At 51.2% G+C, this 18,644-nt stretch overlaps 1 protein-coding gene across 1 annotated transcript in view; it reads left to right on the plus strand.

Moving 5' to 3' along the window:
• The window catches only part of PRDM15 (PR/SET domain 15), a 57,527-nt gene that overhangs the window by 9,134 nt on the left and 29,749 nt on the right, over window positions 1–18,644 (plus strand). Inside the window, exons 3-9 of the mRNA XM_054973765.1 lie at window positions 854–947; window positions 2,127–2,280; window positions 2,883–3,135; window positions 12,915–13,040; window positions 14,212–14,310; window positions 15,407–15,631; window positions 17,644–17,779. Of these exons, the coding sequence (XP_054829740.1) occupies window positions 854–947; window positions 2,127–2,280; window positions 2,883–3,135; window positions 12,915–13,040; window positions 14,212–14,310; window positions 15,407–15,631; window positions 17,644–17,779 (1,087 nt within the window). The remainder of the gene's footprint in view (window positions 1–853; window positions 948–2,126; window positions 2,281–2,882; window positions 3,136–12,914; window positions 13,041–14,211; window positions 14,311–15,406; window positions 15,632–17,643; window positions 17,780–18,644) is intronic.

The following is an 18,644-nucleotide window of genomic DNA, read 5'->3' on the forward strand; positions in this document are numbered from 1 at the left end:
AATCTCATTGATCCGAGCCCTGCAGGACCTGTTACTGTTCCACAGGGCCTGCAAAACCTGTTACAATTCCACCGGGCCTTTGGCTGAGAGCCAGTGAATTGTCCCCTTCCCTGACTGCCATGCCCCACCAGCGACTGCCCTGGGCCTGTATTATGGCTGTGCCCATGGGTTTTATGGTAGTTTTATAGTAGCCGTGTACTGTTAGAGATGCCTGTATTTGGTTTGTTAAATTAGTTTTATATTTTTGTGATGTTTTAATGTATATTTTATGTTGTAAGCTGTCCTGAGCCCATTCACGGAGAGGGTGGGGTATAAATCGAATTAAATACATAAATCATACATATATTGTATTGTCGAAGGCTTTCATGGTCGGAGAACGATGGTTGTTGTGGGTTTTCCGGCTGTATTGCCGTGGTCTTGGCATTGTAGTTCCTGACGTTTCGCCAGCAGCTGTGGCTGGCATCTTCAGAGGTGTAGCACCAAAAGACAGAGATCTCTCAGTGTCACAGTGTGGACTGTGGACTGTGTCACTGTGACACTGAGAGATCTCTGTCTTTTGGTGCTACACCTCTGAAGATGCCAGCCACAGCTGCTGGCGAAACGTCAGGAACTACAATGCCAAGACCACGGCAATACAGCCTGGAAAACCCACAACAACAATCATATATATATTCTTTGGAAATTTTGTCAAATATTGTTGTTTTCTGGTAATAGAAGTAAAATGTATTCTTTTTCAACTGTGTATGTGGCCGCTAGGTTATAGGATAGCATGGAATTGGAAAGGCTGTGTTCTCTCTGGCTACTTACTGAGAAAATCTTTTCCCAAGCTGTTCATTCTCTTGTCTGCCTCCAGGGTGTGAAGATTGCAGTCAGTATCATGATTCAGAATGTCCAGAACTGGGTCCAGTAGTGACTGTCAAGGATTCTTTTGTATTAAGTAGAGCGAGGTAAGTTAAACTGCAAACTCTGCTGCTTTTTTAAACAAATGAAGCCAGAGCTGCAAGAAGGAATTCTCTGAACTTCTGGTTTCCTTTTTTGCTGCATTTCAAGCTTGAAATGCACCTGATCTTGGAGATTCACATGTTTCCTATTCTGAATGACTGCTAAAATCATTCTTAACTACTGCTGGAAGCTTTCTTTCTCTGGCATAACACAGTATTAGGAAGCCAGTGAAAATTGCCTTGCTGTAGGGAATAATAGGTAAGTCAGCCAGGGTAGAAATTTATGGCTAGAAGTCCTTGAAGGTTTCACCTTGTATTTGGGATAGAGCAGGGGCAGAATGGCCATTAAGGCCACCAGGATGCATCCTGGGGAGTCAATGGCCCCTGCTGGGACTGCCCCAAGCTTGGAGCAGCCGTGTGCAAAGTGGGGCAGGAGCCACTGTTGCTGCTAGGGGGCAGCCCCCATGAGAGGCATGAGCTGCCACAAACCAGAAGCCTCCGCTTCATGGGAGCCAGTAGAATTTCAGCCAATGATGAAATACTTGGAACAAAAAAGATTTCCTTCTTGATTGGTGGTGTTACTAATGACTTTGGGTGAAGATTTGCATATCAAGAAAACTTACAGTCTTTGGTTACATTCATTTGAATCATTACTCTGTATGATTTGCAAAGTGTTCTGCAATCTTTGTCTTCACAGTAGGCATGTAAAAGGATGTTACAAATTTGAAACTTATAGCAGCTTCAGATTTTGAACTTACTACACGGAAAACACTTAATTGTAGGGAAAACATATGTAGCTCTACAAAATTTTCATGTCTTTCCCTAAACTCACATGTTTCACATGTAGGAAAATAATAAGTTTTTAAAAGAACTTTTGAGGTGACCTGAAAGATAGCAATATCAGTGGAAGATGTGAATCCATATCTTTAAGACGAATACTTTCCTTGCTTGTCCAACTAGTATTCATACCGTATGAAAGTGCAGGAAGGCCAGCTGTTTGTTCCATCAGTGTAGGAGGTTGATTTCAAACATTTGCTTCCAGAACTTGCTAATGATTAGCTATTTTTGTCATTACCTTTTTGTGGGGCAAGGCTGAATTAATCCCTCTGTTGATGCTGGCAGACCTGTATTAGACTCAGCTCATTTCTTCCTTACTCTGACTTGTCCAAAATACTTACGTTTTAGGTCATCCCTTCCATCCAATTTGGAGATCAGACATCTTGAAGATGGAACTGAAGGTGTTTTTGCAGTGACTCAGATGGTCAAGCGTACCCAGTTTGGCCCCTTTGAATCCAAGAGAGTTGCCAAACTGGAAAAGGAGTCAGCATTCCTGTTGAAGGTACCATGTATCTGAGCTTAGATAGGCTGTCCCAAGCTTCATGACAGAGCAAGGATTTGAACACTAGTATCTCCAGTTCTGCTCCAGTACTGCTAACGCAACTTATATTTTAGTTTGATCTTCTTTCAGTTACCAGATTGCCACAAAAAAGTATCTTTTTTCCTTACTGAGAGCCAAAGCAATAGTGCTATTGTTTGTATGACATTCACCCCCAATTGCATTTAGTTATTCTGTTGCCGTTAAAACAGTAGAGACAATTATGTATTGAATTTTAAAATCATCATATGGTAAAGAGTCCAAAGAGTCCAACACACAGCGGGCTTCATGGCAAAAACTTGTTGGAAAAGTAAGATTTGCACAGCCTGAAGGGGTTCTGTTACAGCAGGGAACAGAATTCCTATTATCAGAATTTGTCTTCATCGTGGGAACTGGTTTCCAATATTTTTTTTCCTATGTCACTACAATAATACCTGAATGCTGGGACCACATGGGCAGGGCGCAGCCTAGTAACGAAAATGCATTCTTATTTATAGTGTTACTGTTATAAGTGATCATTATTATTAAGTTTATATTCAGTATCTATCACAATGGGTATGTTTCAGGTTTTTCAGAAGGATGAGCCTCCAGTATATTTTGATACCGCTAATGAAGATGATTGTAACTGGATGATGATGGTGAGACCAGCCACACAGTATGAACACCAGAACCTGACTGCCTTCCAGCATGATAATGATATTTACTTCACTACTTCCCGGGATATCCCACCAGGAACTGAATTAAGAGTATGGTATGCAGCTTTCTATGCAAAAAAAATGGAAAAGCCTGTTCTAAAGCAGGTTACCAGCATTGCCAATGGTACGTGTAGTTGGATGGGATGAGGGAAGAAGTTGTATTTTTTTTAAAAAAAACATATCCTGTAAGAATAGTAAGGAGAATTTTTTTCCCCTAAATGTTTAGATTTTCTCTTGAGGTGGGGTGGGGGAACTATTTCATGCCAAAGGACTGCAAACTTTTTCTGTGGCAGGACTGTTGTTATTTCAAAGGGCTTTCAGCGGAAGATTTTTTCTTTTTGCAAACTTGGTTGTGCTGTTTACTGTCTTGCTATTTAACTGATTGTCTTTTATGCATTTGCTTTGTTAGCTGCCTTTAGTCTAAAGAGATCAGGCAACATATAAGTATTTTAAATTAATATTTTTTTTAAAAGAGAGAAATATTAACTATATTGTTAAAATTGCAATGATATGAAACTGAACCCAGACAAGACTGAAGTGATGCTTGTTGGGAAGTCAGAGATCTTGAAAGACGTACTCCCCACTTTCAACGGAGTTCATCTGATCCTTGCAGACTTGGTTAAGAGCCTAGGGGTTATACTGGATCCAGTGCTACTACAAGAAAAACAAGTTAAGGCAGCCGCAAAAAATGCTTTCTACAATCTCACTCTAGCCTGGAAGATGGCTTCTTATCTCAATACAGCTGACCTGGCCACCTGGATCCATGCTATGGTAGCATCAAAACCTTACTATTGTAATGCACTATACATTGGTCTCCCAACTAACAGCGCAATCCTATGGCCGGCCCCAACGCCGACGCGGCTGCACTGGTGGTGTGGCGGCGCCGCCGGGCCGGATCCTGTGCCAGCAAAGTGTGGCCGCAGCGGCGCCCGCAGCGGCGCAGAGATGCAATTTTGGAGAACCAGAAAGTGTTGTGGGCGGGTCTGATCCACGGCCGCCGCCAGGCGCAGCCAAAGGGCGCTGTTCCTGACAAGCGTCAGGGGGAGGGGCCAGGAAAGGCGCAGCCTATGGGCAGCACGCGATCCCGGCCAGGCCCCAGAGCAGCAGGCAAACCGCGCCCATGCTGGCAGACTGCCTCGGCTCGTGTGTCGGGCGGGGCTCGCAGTCGGGAAGGAGAGGGGTGGGCGTAGTCTGAGAAGCCTTTCCCCCGTTTGCCCAATGTAGCACCAAGTCCCTGGCGGCCGCGTCCAGAGAGGTTGGCATGGGACTGGCAGGCGCCCTGCCATGAGGAATCCAGGGCAGCAGCCAGTCTCTGGCAGCAGGGGACAGCCCCCCAGTGGCGCCGAAGGGGAGGGCTGGCCTGAGGCCGCCACCAAGAGGCAGACACAGCGGGCCTGCCCCCTCGTCCCCATCCCAAGGCAAAGAACACAGACACCCATTGCACAGAAATCAGCCTTTATTATTATATCATCCCACCTCCCCCAGCAGACGTGAGGAAGGGGAGGCGTGTAGGAGAGCCGTCTGTGCAGCAAAACACCCCACCCCACCCCCAAGGCGGCAGCGGCGGTCACCGGTGAGGCCGGCGGCCGGACCCCCTTGGCCGTCCACGGGCCCGGCCTCTCGCACGCAACTGGGCCCGAGGGAGGGGTGCCTCTGGGGCGGGTGGAGCTGCTGCAGCGGGTGGGGCCGGAGGGTCGAGGATGGCGACGAGCCGCCCGAGCAGGGCTTCGGCACGGACTTGAGAGGCACGGACCCCTTCCCCCACTTCCAGTACCGCAGCCATGAACTCCCGGCCGCGGTTGTTCGCCTCCTCCCATGCAGCGTGCACCTCTAGCCGCTCCCTCTCGATCGCCGCCCACATTGCGGCTAGTGTCGGGGGAAGCCGCTGGGCAGGGCGGGGGCCGCGAGCCCGTGCGCCTGGAAGGATCCCCTCCATGGGCCCCTCCCCCTCAGAGGCGGAGCCAGGTCCTTCCCGCACACGGCCCATGGCACCCGGGGGCGGGGGGGCTGGAGGGGATGGTGCTGCAGGCTGGGACAGCTCCTCGAGCGGCTCTGTCGATGAGGTGTCCTGAACCGGCGGAGTCCCAGGGCCACCTTCACCCTCCACCGACACAGGGAAGCCGAGCGACTGCAGGAGAGCCGCTCCGGCAGCAGAGGTCCTCCGGGAGGGTGGCAACTCGCGCAGCTGGGCAATCACCTCCCCGCCTATCTCCAGGCGCATGGTCCCTGCTGGAGCGAGACATGGGTGGGAAGAGGCCCCAGGGAGGGAAGAGCAGCGGCCCAACATGGGCTGCCACAGGCCACCGAGCCGGGCCAAGCACACCCATTCCAACTGCGGCCGCAGCCCCTCGTCTTGAGACCGGTCGGCGCCATGAGTGGCCTTGGATGTGTGGCCGAGGCCGGCGGCCGAGCCGGTCCCTGGCCCCACCAGCAGCAGGGCCACAGATACATACCGTGCTCCGGATCCATGCCCCCCGACGGGCTCGGTTGAGGCTCCTCGTCGCTGGCAGCAGGGGCTTGCTGTGGCGGTGGAAGGGCTGCCTGTTCCTGGGCCCCGCTCTCTGCCAGGGGGGGCACAGACTCCGCTGCCTCTGCCTCCGCCTGGCTTGGGTCTGGACCCTCAGGGGCCGTGCCTACTCACGGGAGAGGCCCTGTCACACATGTGCCACGATCCATACGTCCCCCCCCTCGCCTCCCTGAATCCACAAATACTAACCGGGCAGGACCTCAACGCCCAGGCCGCCCACCACCGCCTCCGGGATGACCGCTCGCATGACCGCCTCTGGGCCTGGGAGCCCCTCGTCAAGGGCCCGCTCATAAGGAACCCCCTGAGACATGAGGAGGCGCACTCGTTTGCGCGCGGGCCCGAAAGAATCATTCCAGCGCTTCATTGCCGAGTGAGCAGTGCGGGGCGCGTTGCCCACAGCCGAGACCCTGTCAGCTGCCATCTGCCAGAATGCCCGTCGTCGAGACCGGGACGAGGCGCCCCTGTGCGTGCTCAGGGCGACCTCCGCATTCTCCACCACGAGCCCAAAAAGCAGCACTCTCTCGGCCTCTGTCCAGTTTGCCTGGCGCTGGCTTCCGCCGCCACTAGTGCTCTCAGCAGACATGGGGGTAGTGCCCGCTGGAATGTCCGGTCCCCGAGATAAGTGGTGGGAACCAGCCACCTAGTCATGTGCTCACCCATCCCCTCGGCAAGATGGAGGAGGGCACAGGGGGTGCAGGACCGGGAAGGGTGGCTGGGACGGCCCATGCAGCGGACAGAGGACCTGCTCCTGAGCACCACTTGCAACGGGCCGCTGAGACCGGTAGGCCTGCTGCTGTGCGTGGGGGGGGGGGGTTCAGGGTGCTGAAACTCAACCTGCATTCCTTCCAGGCAGGACCTTGATCATCCCCGCCTGGTGCCCGCCACTGCCGCCGCGGCTCCCAGCCATCCGGACCAGCCACCTCCTGCCAGCCGTGTTTGTCCGAGCGGCCCTCAGGCGGCGCCGCCTCAGACGCCGCCGCCGGTTCCAGGCCAGGGTGCCATCCCTGCTCCTGGGCGACATGACTTGCCTGGACCGCTTCCGCCTGGACAGGGCAGCCATACAGGCTCTGTGCGAGGAGCTCGCGCCCGCCCTTCAGGGGCAAGCTGCGGCTCCCCGGGGCATCCCCGTCCTCCAGAGGGTCCTGCTGTCCCTCCGCTACCTTGCGACCGGCTCCTTCCAGGGAGTCATGGCTGAGGCCTTGGAGGTCTCCCAGTCATCCGCCAGCCGCTGCCTGCATGCCTTCCTGGACGCCCTAGTTGGTCGGATCCGCGAGCACATCCACTTTCCCACCTCGGAGGCAGAGTTGGCACCCATCCGGGCTGGCTTCTCCTCCTTTGCAGGCTTCCCCAATGTGATTGGAGCAGTCGACTGCACGCATGTGGCCATATGCGCTCCCAGAGAGGAGCCGCAGGTCTACAGGAATCGGCACCGGTTCTACAGTATCAACGTCCAGGCAGCCTGTGACCACCAGGGGATCTTCACGGACCTCGTTGCCAAGTTCCCGGGAAGCGTCCACGACGCACAGATCTTCACCACCTCCGGCCTGAACAGGCTCCTGTCATCATGGCCTGAGGGGAGAGGCTGGCTCCTAGGTCAGGAGTTGGTGGGGGAGCTGTGAGGGGACGGGGATGGGAAGGGAGATCCTAACTCCGCCTCCCCTTGCAGGTGACCGTGGCTATCCATTGCTGCCTTACCTCCTGACGCCATACCCTGCGGATGAGCCCGCCGACAGAGCCAACTACAACCAGGCCCACCGGCGCACGAGGATGGTGATCGAACGTGCTTTCGGTCAGCTAAAAATGCGCTTCAGATGCCTCCATCACACGGGCGGCCGCCTGGCCATGCAGCCGTTCACCGTCGCCAAGCTCGTGGCTGCCTGTGTCATGCTGCACAATATTGCCGTGCGCCAGCAGCTCCCCTTGCCAGCCACAGAGGGCCCAGGCGAGGACCCCTGGCTGCCGCCCGCCGGTCGCCTTTCTCCTGACGCCCCTGCAGAGCCCCAGGAGCATGACCGAGCTGTGCGAGACAGGGTCGCGGAGCACCTGTGGCATGCTGCGCGCTGAGGGCCATGCCTGGCCATGGGGGCCTCGGCCGGCCAAACACTCGCCCTTTACGCCCCTATGGTGTCCCAGGCGGCCCCTCCGAGTCCCCGCTCCCTCAACCCCTGCATGTAGAGAGCATGGGAAAGCCGCCCCGGCCAGCAGCCACCGCCCCCCATGGACGGGCTGCACGGGAAAAGCGGTTAATGAACTTGGCTTTATTCCCAATCGATTCCAGGGCTGCATCAGGCGCCCAGAGAGCAGCTTGCCAACCCAGAACCCCGGCCTCAGCAGCCAGGAGGGTGAGGGCTAGGTAGCGCGTCGGAGCAGGGAGAGGCCAGCGGCCCCGCCACGGCATCCCCGTTACAGAGCAGGGGCCCGGCTGGGGTCCAAGATGCCTGTGCCTGGGATGGCATATCGGCAGCTGCCCGGCCGTCTGCGGGGACGGGCTCCAGCTTCGGCCGCTTCCTGCCAGGCCCCTCCACTGGGTCACCCTCTGGGTCTTCAGCGGGTGGCGGGTAGCGGGGTGGAGACCAGGCGGTGAAGCCCCTCCCAAGTTCCTCCTCATCTGGCGAGGGGCTCCGGGCGGGCGCCGCTGTGGGGGCAAGAGGTGGGGGATGGGAGCGTCAGGGCCCCTGTGGGCTCTGGGGTTGTTGTCGCGGCCGCAGGCCGCCCCACCCCACATGCCCGTGCCCCTCCTGTTGGCGAGACTCACATGGTGCCGCTGCCCGCGCCTGCTGGAATGCCCCGTGAACCCGGTCCATGGCAGCCATCCACCTGTCATTGATGGTCCCTGCAGAGGGGGGAGAGAGGGAGGGGGGGCACCCGTTGGTGGCAGCCCGGCATCTGCTGCAAGCACCTGCAACCTGCGCCTCGACGGAAGTGGCTGGGACGCCTCCGGGCCCTTATGGCCTGCCCTCTGTGGCAGCGGAGGAGGCTCCCTGGATGGCGCCGAGGACCCTGACTTACTACGCGCAGGGCCCGCAGCCACCTCCTCTTCCAGGAGGTCATGCTCCACCTCGCACAGCGCCGTGTCTAGCCACGCTCGTATGAGGTGGGCCTCCTCCGCACGGCCAGGGAAGAGCTCCTCCAGGTAAACTGGCCGCGCAGTCATCGCACCCTCATCTGCCAGGAGGTCATTCCCGGCAGCCTTGGCAATGAGCTGGGCCCCGAGCCTGGCCGCCCACTGCTCCCGCCACCCGTCGCCCTCCATGCAGCCGGGACCGCTGTGGGTATAGTGTTTCTGTGCTGCCCACCGAACTACACCGCCCGCCGGCATGACCTTGGAGGGTCTGAGATGTAACAATTCCCTATCTTCTGTCTGGCAGCTGCATAGTTCATGGATAGGTTCAGCACAGGCCCCCCCCCCCCGTCTCAGACCTGTGGGTTGGAGGGGAGGGGGCCGTGGTGGTTGGCTTCCTATGGCCCCAGGGCCCTCTTCCCTTGCGGGGATGCTGTGCTGCTCAAGTGCATCCTTGCGGGACGTGAACCCTTGGGCCTGGCTGTACGTTGCGCCGTGGGACTGGGAATAAAGCTCATCTACACATGGACCCGTGTCTGCCTGCGATACTTTGGTGACCTGCCAGCCATATCCTGCCCTGGCACCATGAGCGCATGACCAGGCCCGCGGTGACAGCGCATCCCTTCCAAGGGGGGGGGGCTTAGGATGCACAAGGACTGGCCAGGGGCCGCTCTGGCATGTCTTCCATATTGCCCTAACGCACCTGCCCTGCCTGGCATGCCGCCCTGAGCTGGGGCAGTCACGCAACCTGCCATCGGGGGGCCCTCCCGGGCCTGGGGTGGCCACCCAGCCTGCATGGCCCGGCCGGGGAAGGGGCACGCTGTGGCAGCCAGCCGGGAGGCCTCGGGCTCCCGCATTTTAGCCACTTTGCGCAGCTGATGCGCTCTTCCACTGCCCCTGTGGGCGGGGCCAGCGGCCTTCCCTGCAGGATTGGCGGGGCTGGCAGCCTCGGAGTGGTTCCCCCCCCCGGCAGGGCAACGCGAGTGGCCACAATTGCTGAACGCAGGAGACGGCGCCGAGCCAGGGCGGAGCCACGCGCAGCCTCGGACACACCCCACCCCTCCCAACAACCATGGCCTGTTGGCGTGGGAGGCTGGCAACTGCTCCACGGGATTGGATGCGAGGCAGGACGCCCTGGGGTGGAATGACCAATGGGGCTGCTGCAGACGCCCGAGGGGCTGGACCCACTCTGGGAGGCGGCCGCTCATGGGACTGTGTTGCTGGGGCTGCGGCTGCGATGGGGGCGACCCTCCCCAGGCGCGCGAGACCTCCTGCCCGGGATATGGCATCCGCCTGCCACCACCCTGGATTCTCCATTGGTGGGGGCTAGGATTCCAGCGAGCGGACCGTTTCCCCTGCCATCTCCCGCTCCCTTGCAGCGGCAGCTCGCACCACCCTCTCCCTTGCTTATCGGGGGCCAGCTATTCTCCCCACCGGGGATTGATCCCCCTCCCCGCTCACATGCCCCGCCCCAACCCTCTACCTGGCCATAGATGCAGGGGGGTTAGCCGTGTTAGCCTGTGGTAGCGAATTCAAAAAGGGTCCCATAGCACCTTTAAAACTATCCAATTTTATTGTGGCATAGGCTTCTGAGAATCAAGTTCTCTTCGGCAGATGGGTGGTACAGACACTGGTCAAATACAGAGGAGGAGGGGGGGAGGAGGAGGGAGGGAGGGGGCGGGGAGGCAAGACGGGGTGTGTCGGATACATTTGTGGCAATGTGCAGGTGGGGAGATGTGACGGGAGTGTTGGGGGAGGGGCGGAGGACGAAGTCAGACTCGCAGACACAGAAAACAGTTGTTGTACATCTCGTTTTATTGCACTGGAAAGAGCGGGCTTGCGTTTAGGCTGGCGAGGGAGCCGGAGCATTCCACACAGCCCTCCTTCCCGCTCGGAGGGGCGGGGCTGGGATGCAGGCCGCGGCGCGACGGTGCTTCCTGGGCTGCAGCCAACCGTCCGTCAGAGATGTTTGGGGAGGGCGGGGCGCGGGGGAGCAGCCATGCCCTGGACGTGCCTGTGGGGGAAAAAGACACGTGTGGGCTTTGCCTCGTTCCACTGGCAAGGCAAGCCCCACACTCCGCCATCCGGGGGGGGGGTTGCACATGGTCGAGGGCAGCAGCTGATGCATGACGGTCTGGTGAGGATGCACTCGGCCTTGGCAAGCCTTTACCTTTAAGGGAGAGAATGAGCTGGTCACAACAAACACCTGGCCACATGTGGTTTTCGAGGCGCCTGCCTCTGAGGCAGCCAGGGGCGGGCATGGTTGCCCCCCACCCCTGCTGGGCCTCACCCAAAGCGGCAAGTGAGCGGGTGGGTTCAGGTGAATGGGCGGTTTGCACTAATCTGCGGAATGCCCCCCCACCTCCTCCTTACCTGTCAGCGCTCTGTCGGTCATCACCAGGTGGGAGCGCAAGAGTCAGGGCACCTGCAAGGAAACGGGAGAGCATGCGGTTAATTTGCAAAGTGTCATTCCCTTCTGCCACGGAAGGGTTAGTTTGTTTGTGCTTAGTTAGAAGCAACTAGCATGCATCAGTTAGCTGTGGAGTCATTCTTTCTATCACGGTAGAAAGAGAGTTAGGCAGTTAGGCACCTCTTCCCCTTTATGCGAAGTTCCCCCAGTTTTTCGCAAAGTCCCCTGAGTGCATTCTGCGCCTGCCAATGTGAATGCCCTCAGCCCGTTTCGGTTTTCAAAGGGGCAATGCCACTCAGCAGACGGGCAGAGCCTCCGGCCGAGTGCTCACTTACCTGGGGGTTTGGGCGGCGCTGGCCGGATGTTTTGTAGGGCGCGGTCGCAGGTGATTGGGTGCAGAGAGGGGGGCTCGTCCATGCCGGGCGCGCACGCTGATTGGTCCCCGGGATAGTTCTCATCCTATGCTCCTTCGGGCCATAGGGGCGGGGCGAGGCGCTCAGAGAGGGGGCTGATTTTTCGCCGTTCCATGGACGCCTATGGGCTACGCCTTCTTTTTCCGTGGCGTAGCTTTTTTGCGCCGCTGTGGGCGTTCCCGCTTCTGGAGGAGCTTAGGGAGCGGACTAACTCCGACCCCGCCTTGCTCCCCGCCCCCCCCTGCGTCGGCGTAGGGCTCTACGCCACTTCTGCGCCGCCGCCCGGGCGCCTGTGGCTTGCACCGGTGCTGGCCCGCCGGCGGGCCAGCGCCGCGTCCCAGCGCGAGCGGAAGGCCACTTACGCGGGCGTACGGGCTAGATGCGCCCTCGCAAGCCTTAGTTCGGTTCCTGTTCACTTTCCGTGCCCTTCTTAGGATTGGGCTGTAAGTTAACTAGGAGGCCCCAATTGGTCCAAAATGCTGCAGCTTGAGGAGCATGAACATCACTCCTGTCCTACAGTCACTCCATTGGCTACCTATCAGTTACCATGCTCAATTTAAGGTATTGGTTATTACATACAAAGCTCTTCATGGCCTTGGCCTGACTTACCTACAGGACCACCTCCCTCCCTATGTCCCTCCACAGTAGCTTCGCTCATCCAAACGGTCTTTTGCAGGTGCCAGGCTGCACATACTACTTTTGCTTTATGTTGTCTAATGTCAGTCTTAGAATTGGTTATGTTCTGTTTCAGCAATTCTTCAACCCCATAGTGGATCCTTGCTAATGCTATGTCTTTGTAAACTTGTATTCATTTACCCTATGACATTATTTATGGAAATATCCTTGACACTGTATGGAAATGCCTGCCCTTGTCCTTGCTACTGAGTGTACTAATCTCACACTAAGTAATCTGCCTTGAGTCTCAGTGAGAAAGGCAGACTATAAATGACATAAATAAAATAAAAATAAAATAATAAATAACAAATTCTACTTACTGGGATCCTTTACCTGCTTTATTAAGTTACTGTATATAGTGCCTATCTATGTAAATAGTACTCGCCTGATCAGCTAAAAGTTTCAACCATCTCCAAATCCTTTTAGACAGGGTCGTAACAGGACATTTTATAGCTTATCTCTCTGAGTTAAAATATTGATAGTGCTTTGTAAATGATGCAGGCTAGCCAGCTAAGCAGGGTTGACCCCGGTTAATACTTGCATGAGAGACTATCAAGGAAGTTTAGTGTTTATGCAGAGGCAGGCAATGGCAAACTACCTCTGTACCTTTCTTGGACTGAAAACACCATGGGGACACCATAAGTCGACTGCAGCTTGATGGCTCTTGAAAGACACATTGTAAATTCTGATTGGAAAAAGTGTATATTAGTGTAGCCTGACATTATCAACATATGTTATCAACATAAATCTTAGCATTGTAACACCAGTTTAATAACCATGAGAAAAAAACGTAATAGAAATATTCTTTCTATAATAGATGTATGCTTAGTTGTTATGGAATGTGACCAAGAAGGAAACAAAATTACTTCGAAGCCTACTGACACCTGTGTTTTTTCTGTCAAGAAAATCAAGAAGTCCCGATTTCATGAGGCTGAGCTTACAGGTATAGAACCCCTTTGGTCTCAGTCAGTCAAGCAAGCCTTTATTGGCATATATAAAATATAAAATTTTAAATACAGCGACTCCATACAAAATGAGATTAAAATACAGATAGGAGCAGGGCAACAGTGCAGCAAAACCAGTACAGAATATTACTCGTCATGGCATATAGCCATGGCACTGTAGAGAAACTTAGCTACTATTTCAGTTATTTCCCCATCTGGGTTGTCAAGCAGGAACTGAACCTTAAAATCATCAGAAAACTCTGAAAGTTGGGCTAATATAGGCTGTAGAAGATCCCGGCGTGGTGCCAGATAAAAAGGGCACTGGCGAAGAACATGGGAAACAGTTTCAACACAGTCCATCAAACAAGGACAACACCTGCTATAATAAGGAATCCCATGAAATCTTCCAGATAAAATGGCTGAAGGAAGAATATTAAATCTGGCCAGAGAAAAGGCTCTATGTAAATTGGGAGCCAGGAGTTGGTAAAGGTATACTGCTGGGAAACTTACATTAGGGGAAATCCCCACGTTTAGGGGAGAACAAGTTCTACTAGCAGAACTATAGAGAGTTTGTAACTCTAATCCCAAAAGACTGGATTTTATTTTCGAGAAGGCTCAGATAGCCTTCAGATAGCAGGGATAAAGATTCTATAGATAAGTTCAAGGAACTTATTTTAGCTTCAATACAGGCTGACCAACTAGAGTTGGCAAATTCAGATAATAAATGGTACGTATAACTGGGGAGATCAGAATTGGTCTCCATTCTTTATTGGCTGTTCGGTGGCGAGTGTTGATGGTTCTGCACCTGAGATGAGACCGCTGACAAGTCTGATGATGCTCATTAAGGTGTTTTGTGGAGTTAACTTGTGATGTTTCTTCACCGTTCTGATCTTCCATTTGAGAAAACATAGATTCACATCCCAAAATCCAAGTTCATTTGGAACTCACACAGAATTTTTTCTGTATGGTCCCACCTAACAGTGCAACCATAAGTGGAGAGGCACCTTTCTTATCCCACTGAAGTCAATGCCCACATTTGCTCTGTCAGTATTTCATAAATGTGGTGTCTGAATATTTTAATGCCACCTGTGTTCATAAAAATACTACAGAGTTTTCCATTCATTGTTTTTTGAGGATGCTAAGTGTTCATTTTTGTTTGCTGTTATCTAGTGAGCACTCCAGAAGGTAGTGGGCCACTTGAAACACAGTCCAACCAGTGGGCTTGTAAAGTATGCTCAACAACTTTCCAAGAACCTCAGCTGCTGACAGGTAAGGGAAAGACTCCTCAACTTCTGCAATTCCATACATGTGTTGTTGATGTAGAAGCTGATTATTTGGAATGGGATCTTAGCTGCTGAGTGTGGTTTCTGCTGCTGTTTATATTTGAAAGGCTTGCTTTCTCTCTTCAGATACAATATAAGGAAAAGTGCAAAACTGCCCTCAGTCTTTCAGATTTTGGAGGGTGTTTTCATTCTTGTTTGTTGTGCAGAGTCCCTGGCACTGAGGTGAATTAGGAAGACTTGGCTCATTGGGAGCTTTGTGTACGCCCTGGAGCACCCAGAGAGCTTTGGATCAGTGTTCTACTCTGTCTTTGCCTTGTTCCTGTGTTTCCTTGCAAAACAAAAAGTAGCAAAGAAACTAAGAGATTCTAACCGCCTCCAAATTATTAATCAGAAGTATGAACTAGACTTTATAAAAGCATTCAGCTGTAGGCTATATGAAAATTGATATCAAAAGATTAAATAAAACGAGCAAGACAAAGTTGAACAGAATGAGAAATCACTTCAACACTTTCTTGAACTGAAGTATTCTCTATACCCTAGTTCCAACTCATATGAATAATGCTGTTAATAAAAACATCTGCAAAGTACCAGATGGTGCCATTTCATTTCATGTTTAGGAATCTCCTCTGGGATAGCCTCCTTGCCAAGGATTTTGTTGTCAGATATCCAATCATTTCAGTCTCTTCTTAAACTATAACTAGGCTTCCTAATTGCATTTTTTATTCCTGAAAGAATGTGTACTGGTAAAAATCTTCTGGAATTCAACAGAAACACGCCATACCTATGCAACACTGTGCAATTTGGTCAACAATAGAAAGGATCCTGAAAACTTCTGGGTACCTAGCTTTTAGAAGTTACACCCATCTTTAATTCTAAGTGCAACCTTATTTGCAACTTTGCAAAACTAAAGATGTCTCTAGAAGGCACTATTCTTTTTCTTTTCAGAAAGGCTTTATAAATGAGTGATTTTGTTGCATCTTTGTGTCAGACACCATGGGCTACATCTTGTTTTAGGAAGAATCCAATTTAAAGAAGTTTACAGATCATCCTCTGAGTCAAACCTTTTCACTCTTTCCTTGCAGAGCACCTGCTGAGTCACTTGGAACAAGCCAAAGGAGCTCCTCAGAGCAATCCAAATGAAGCACTGCCAGAGAAGCCTGTGGAGCCCTCTCCTTCAGATCAGCCTATAATCTGTGAAAATGCCAATATCAGTGAGGATATGAAAAGAAAACCACGAAGAGGAAGAAAGTCAAAAATGGCAAAAGCCGAAACTCCACTTGTGATTGTGGATGATAAAGAGCATTCTGGTGAGTCTTAGAAGTTATTAAAAGTGGCTATCAGTTGTCTTTCATTTGATACCTAATGTCAGAATTATTTTGTGGTGGATATGCCACACTTTTCACATCCCTCTATGTGGCAGAGTTGGTTTCTCTGCTTGCAAATCTGCTTCCTCCGCAAGGTATTTGTTAGACATACAAATCACTGAACACATTAGTGTTTGTAATTTATATCTCCAGTCATTACATGCAAGGTCTGTCTTTTTAATGGACATATAAATTGTGTCCATACTGAAGGCTGACTTTGTAGTGCTAAAGTTTACTGGATATAACTGGCTTAGCCAGAAGAGGGAGCAGGTTCAGCCCATCTCCTGGGCCTCTGCACTTTTCCTCTTTATTTTGGCCACCCCCATCTGTAACTTATTCATTTGTCGCCTGTTACCTCAGCAGACCACATTCTCCCATCTCCTCCACTTCAGACAGATCAGCTACATAGCTTAGCTCACTAGCCAGAGTCAGGGAGAGGGCAAGTTAGTGGGAGCCTGCTCCCATGCCTGAGACTGGAGAAGCTGCAGGTGGCCTGACATCCTAGTGAAAGTCCCTTGACAAAGATGACTGAAAGCAAAGAGAAGAGGAAATTGTAGCTGGTAGTTTGTATATCACCCAGGGATATACTATGAATCAGACACCAGGGGGAGTTCTGAAAGAAGTAAAGAGGAATGAAGTTGCCAACTTTTTATTCCATCAGGACTCCTTTGGCTTTGAAAACTGATTGACAGGCAGCAGAGTAGCAGGTGCAGTGTCCCTGTCCGTACAGCCAGATATCTGGAATGACTACACCTTTTATACAACTGTCTACACAGCACATTTCAAAGGCACAGGCATTGCACGAGATTAAGAGAGCGAACAGCTCTACAGCTGAAAAGCTGGATGCACCCCGCTGCTAACGGTCTTGCTGAGGCCTCACATATGTTCTGCATTGCAGAGTTCTGCATTGCAGCGGTTGGAGGGTTGCATGGAAGAGAGAGCCAAGAGACAGTACAGAGTAGTGGCCAACAGTTGCAACAGGTAGCAGCTAGATCAGGCAAACTAGTAAGGGAAGGGGGAGAAATGAGGGAATGATTGGGCTAATGATAGCAGCTGGGTGCTTTTACATCGTGAGCCAAGAAAATGTACTCATATCAAATATTAGGTTAAAATTATGAGCATGTCAGCTGATGGACTCCTTAAAATTTACTGTGATGCATTTCTTGCTCTGGTCTATCTACTTGAATTCAGTAGTTCATGCAGATGATTCATCTGCATAGATTTTGCCCAGAATATTTTATTAGATTTGAATTATTGGTAGCCACAATTTAAAAGGAAAACAAAAGATATATTTGCATACAATGATCTAGTTCTGTTGGCAACAGCGAGAAGAATAGTACCATGATACAGCATATTTACATTGAAGTATGGAGCGGGGGCGGGGGAGGGGGGTTACTTGACAGTTCACCCTACCATTCACTTTATTCAAGCTGTGACATTTTACTTCTATATGCTGAATGAGCATTAACTTTGTATGCAATACAATCTAAGGTTTTGTGTTAGTTGGAATACGGCAGTGGAAGACATAATTTATTAATAATTTGACTGCCAAACAACAAATATAGCTGGGCTTAGATTGTTCCATTCTACTTTGAGGAATTATGAAAACTGGTCAAGCCAGCAGAAATTAGAGTGACTGTTAGCAAAGAATAATAAAGATATTGTGTATATTTTGGTTACCTATCTGCTGGCAGCTATAAAATGCAGATGAAAATATATCATATATATACAGCCTCCCTGTATATATATCAAATATATACAACCTCCCTGCTCTTTTGTTTCAGTCTATACAATGGATAATTGATTCTTATACTGTTTATCAGTTTTGCTTTTTGTGTTGTTTGATTCATCTGCATTTTTGTATGGCCAAACAAATAAATGTATTCTTAATCTGTATGGTGGTACTTAAAATTCACAGTTCACTGATTTTTTTTTATAATGAATTCAATTAAAAGAGGATCATGTTGCTGAAATTATAACGGAGATTCCGCCTGATGAAGTAGCTCTTCCTTCCGCTGCAGAAGAAAGGATCATGGAGCTCGTCTTAGGGAAGTTACCAAGTACTGGAAACAATATGAATTCCATAAATAAGTAAGTTCCTTGTAATACAGAAAAGGCAAATGCTGAACATTCTTGTATCCTACACTTACTTTCTTATTTTAGAGGTGTAGACGTTCCCATGGGTGACAAAAGGTACTGGGTTGTATTCTGCTGCTCAACTCTGATTAGTGTGGAACCTTTCTTCTTTTGGAGGAAGGTTCCTTGCACTAGAGGAAGTCTCTGCACATAGCAGAATGGAGTGGTTATACCCTAATATCTCGTCATCTTGAAATATGAAAGAATGCAATATGAAATAATTATTTTTTTAAAAATCATAATAAAATAACTATATAAAAATTCTTCTCATAGACAATATAAAAATCAATACTTATTCCTGATGATAGTAGGTTTTATTTTGTATTGTTCCTACATTGTAATTTTCCATTTAATGTTAATTAAAAATTGGCCATAGGTAAGTATTCACTGGTTGCTTGTATATTCGTAAATAAGACATCCCATGCAGATGATTTTCAGAGGGTTGGAAGAAGAAAGTAGGGCCTAACCCAGGAACTCTGGATCCCTTAGGGTGCTCTGATCTATCTAATAGAGCTCCAAAACAGCACTTCTGGCTACAATCCATAAATGAGGTTAGAATGGTACCAGAAGTATTTGATATGGTAGACCCTGATTCCAGTCCATGTGCAATAAGAACATAAGAACATAAGAACATAAGCAAAGCCATGTTGGATCAGGCCAGCGGCCCATCCAGTCCAACATTCTGTCACACACAGTGGCTAGAAATCCAGTGCCATCTAAAGGACTGTCAGTGAGGCCAGGACACCAGAAGCCCTCCCACTGCCTTCCTTCCAGCACCAAGACAACAGAGCACCACCTCCCCACAAAGAGAATACCATCT

This window comes from Eublepharis macularius, chromosome 3 (assembly GCF_028583425.1).
Source record: "Eublepharis macularius isolate TG4126 chromosome 3, MPM_Emac_v1.0, whole genome shotgun sequence".
In the NCBI taxonomy this organism is placed as follows: domain Eukaryota; kingdom Metazoa; phylum Chordata; class Lepidosauria; order Squamata; family Eublepharidae; genus Eublepharis; species Eublepharis macularius.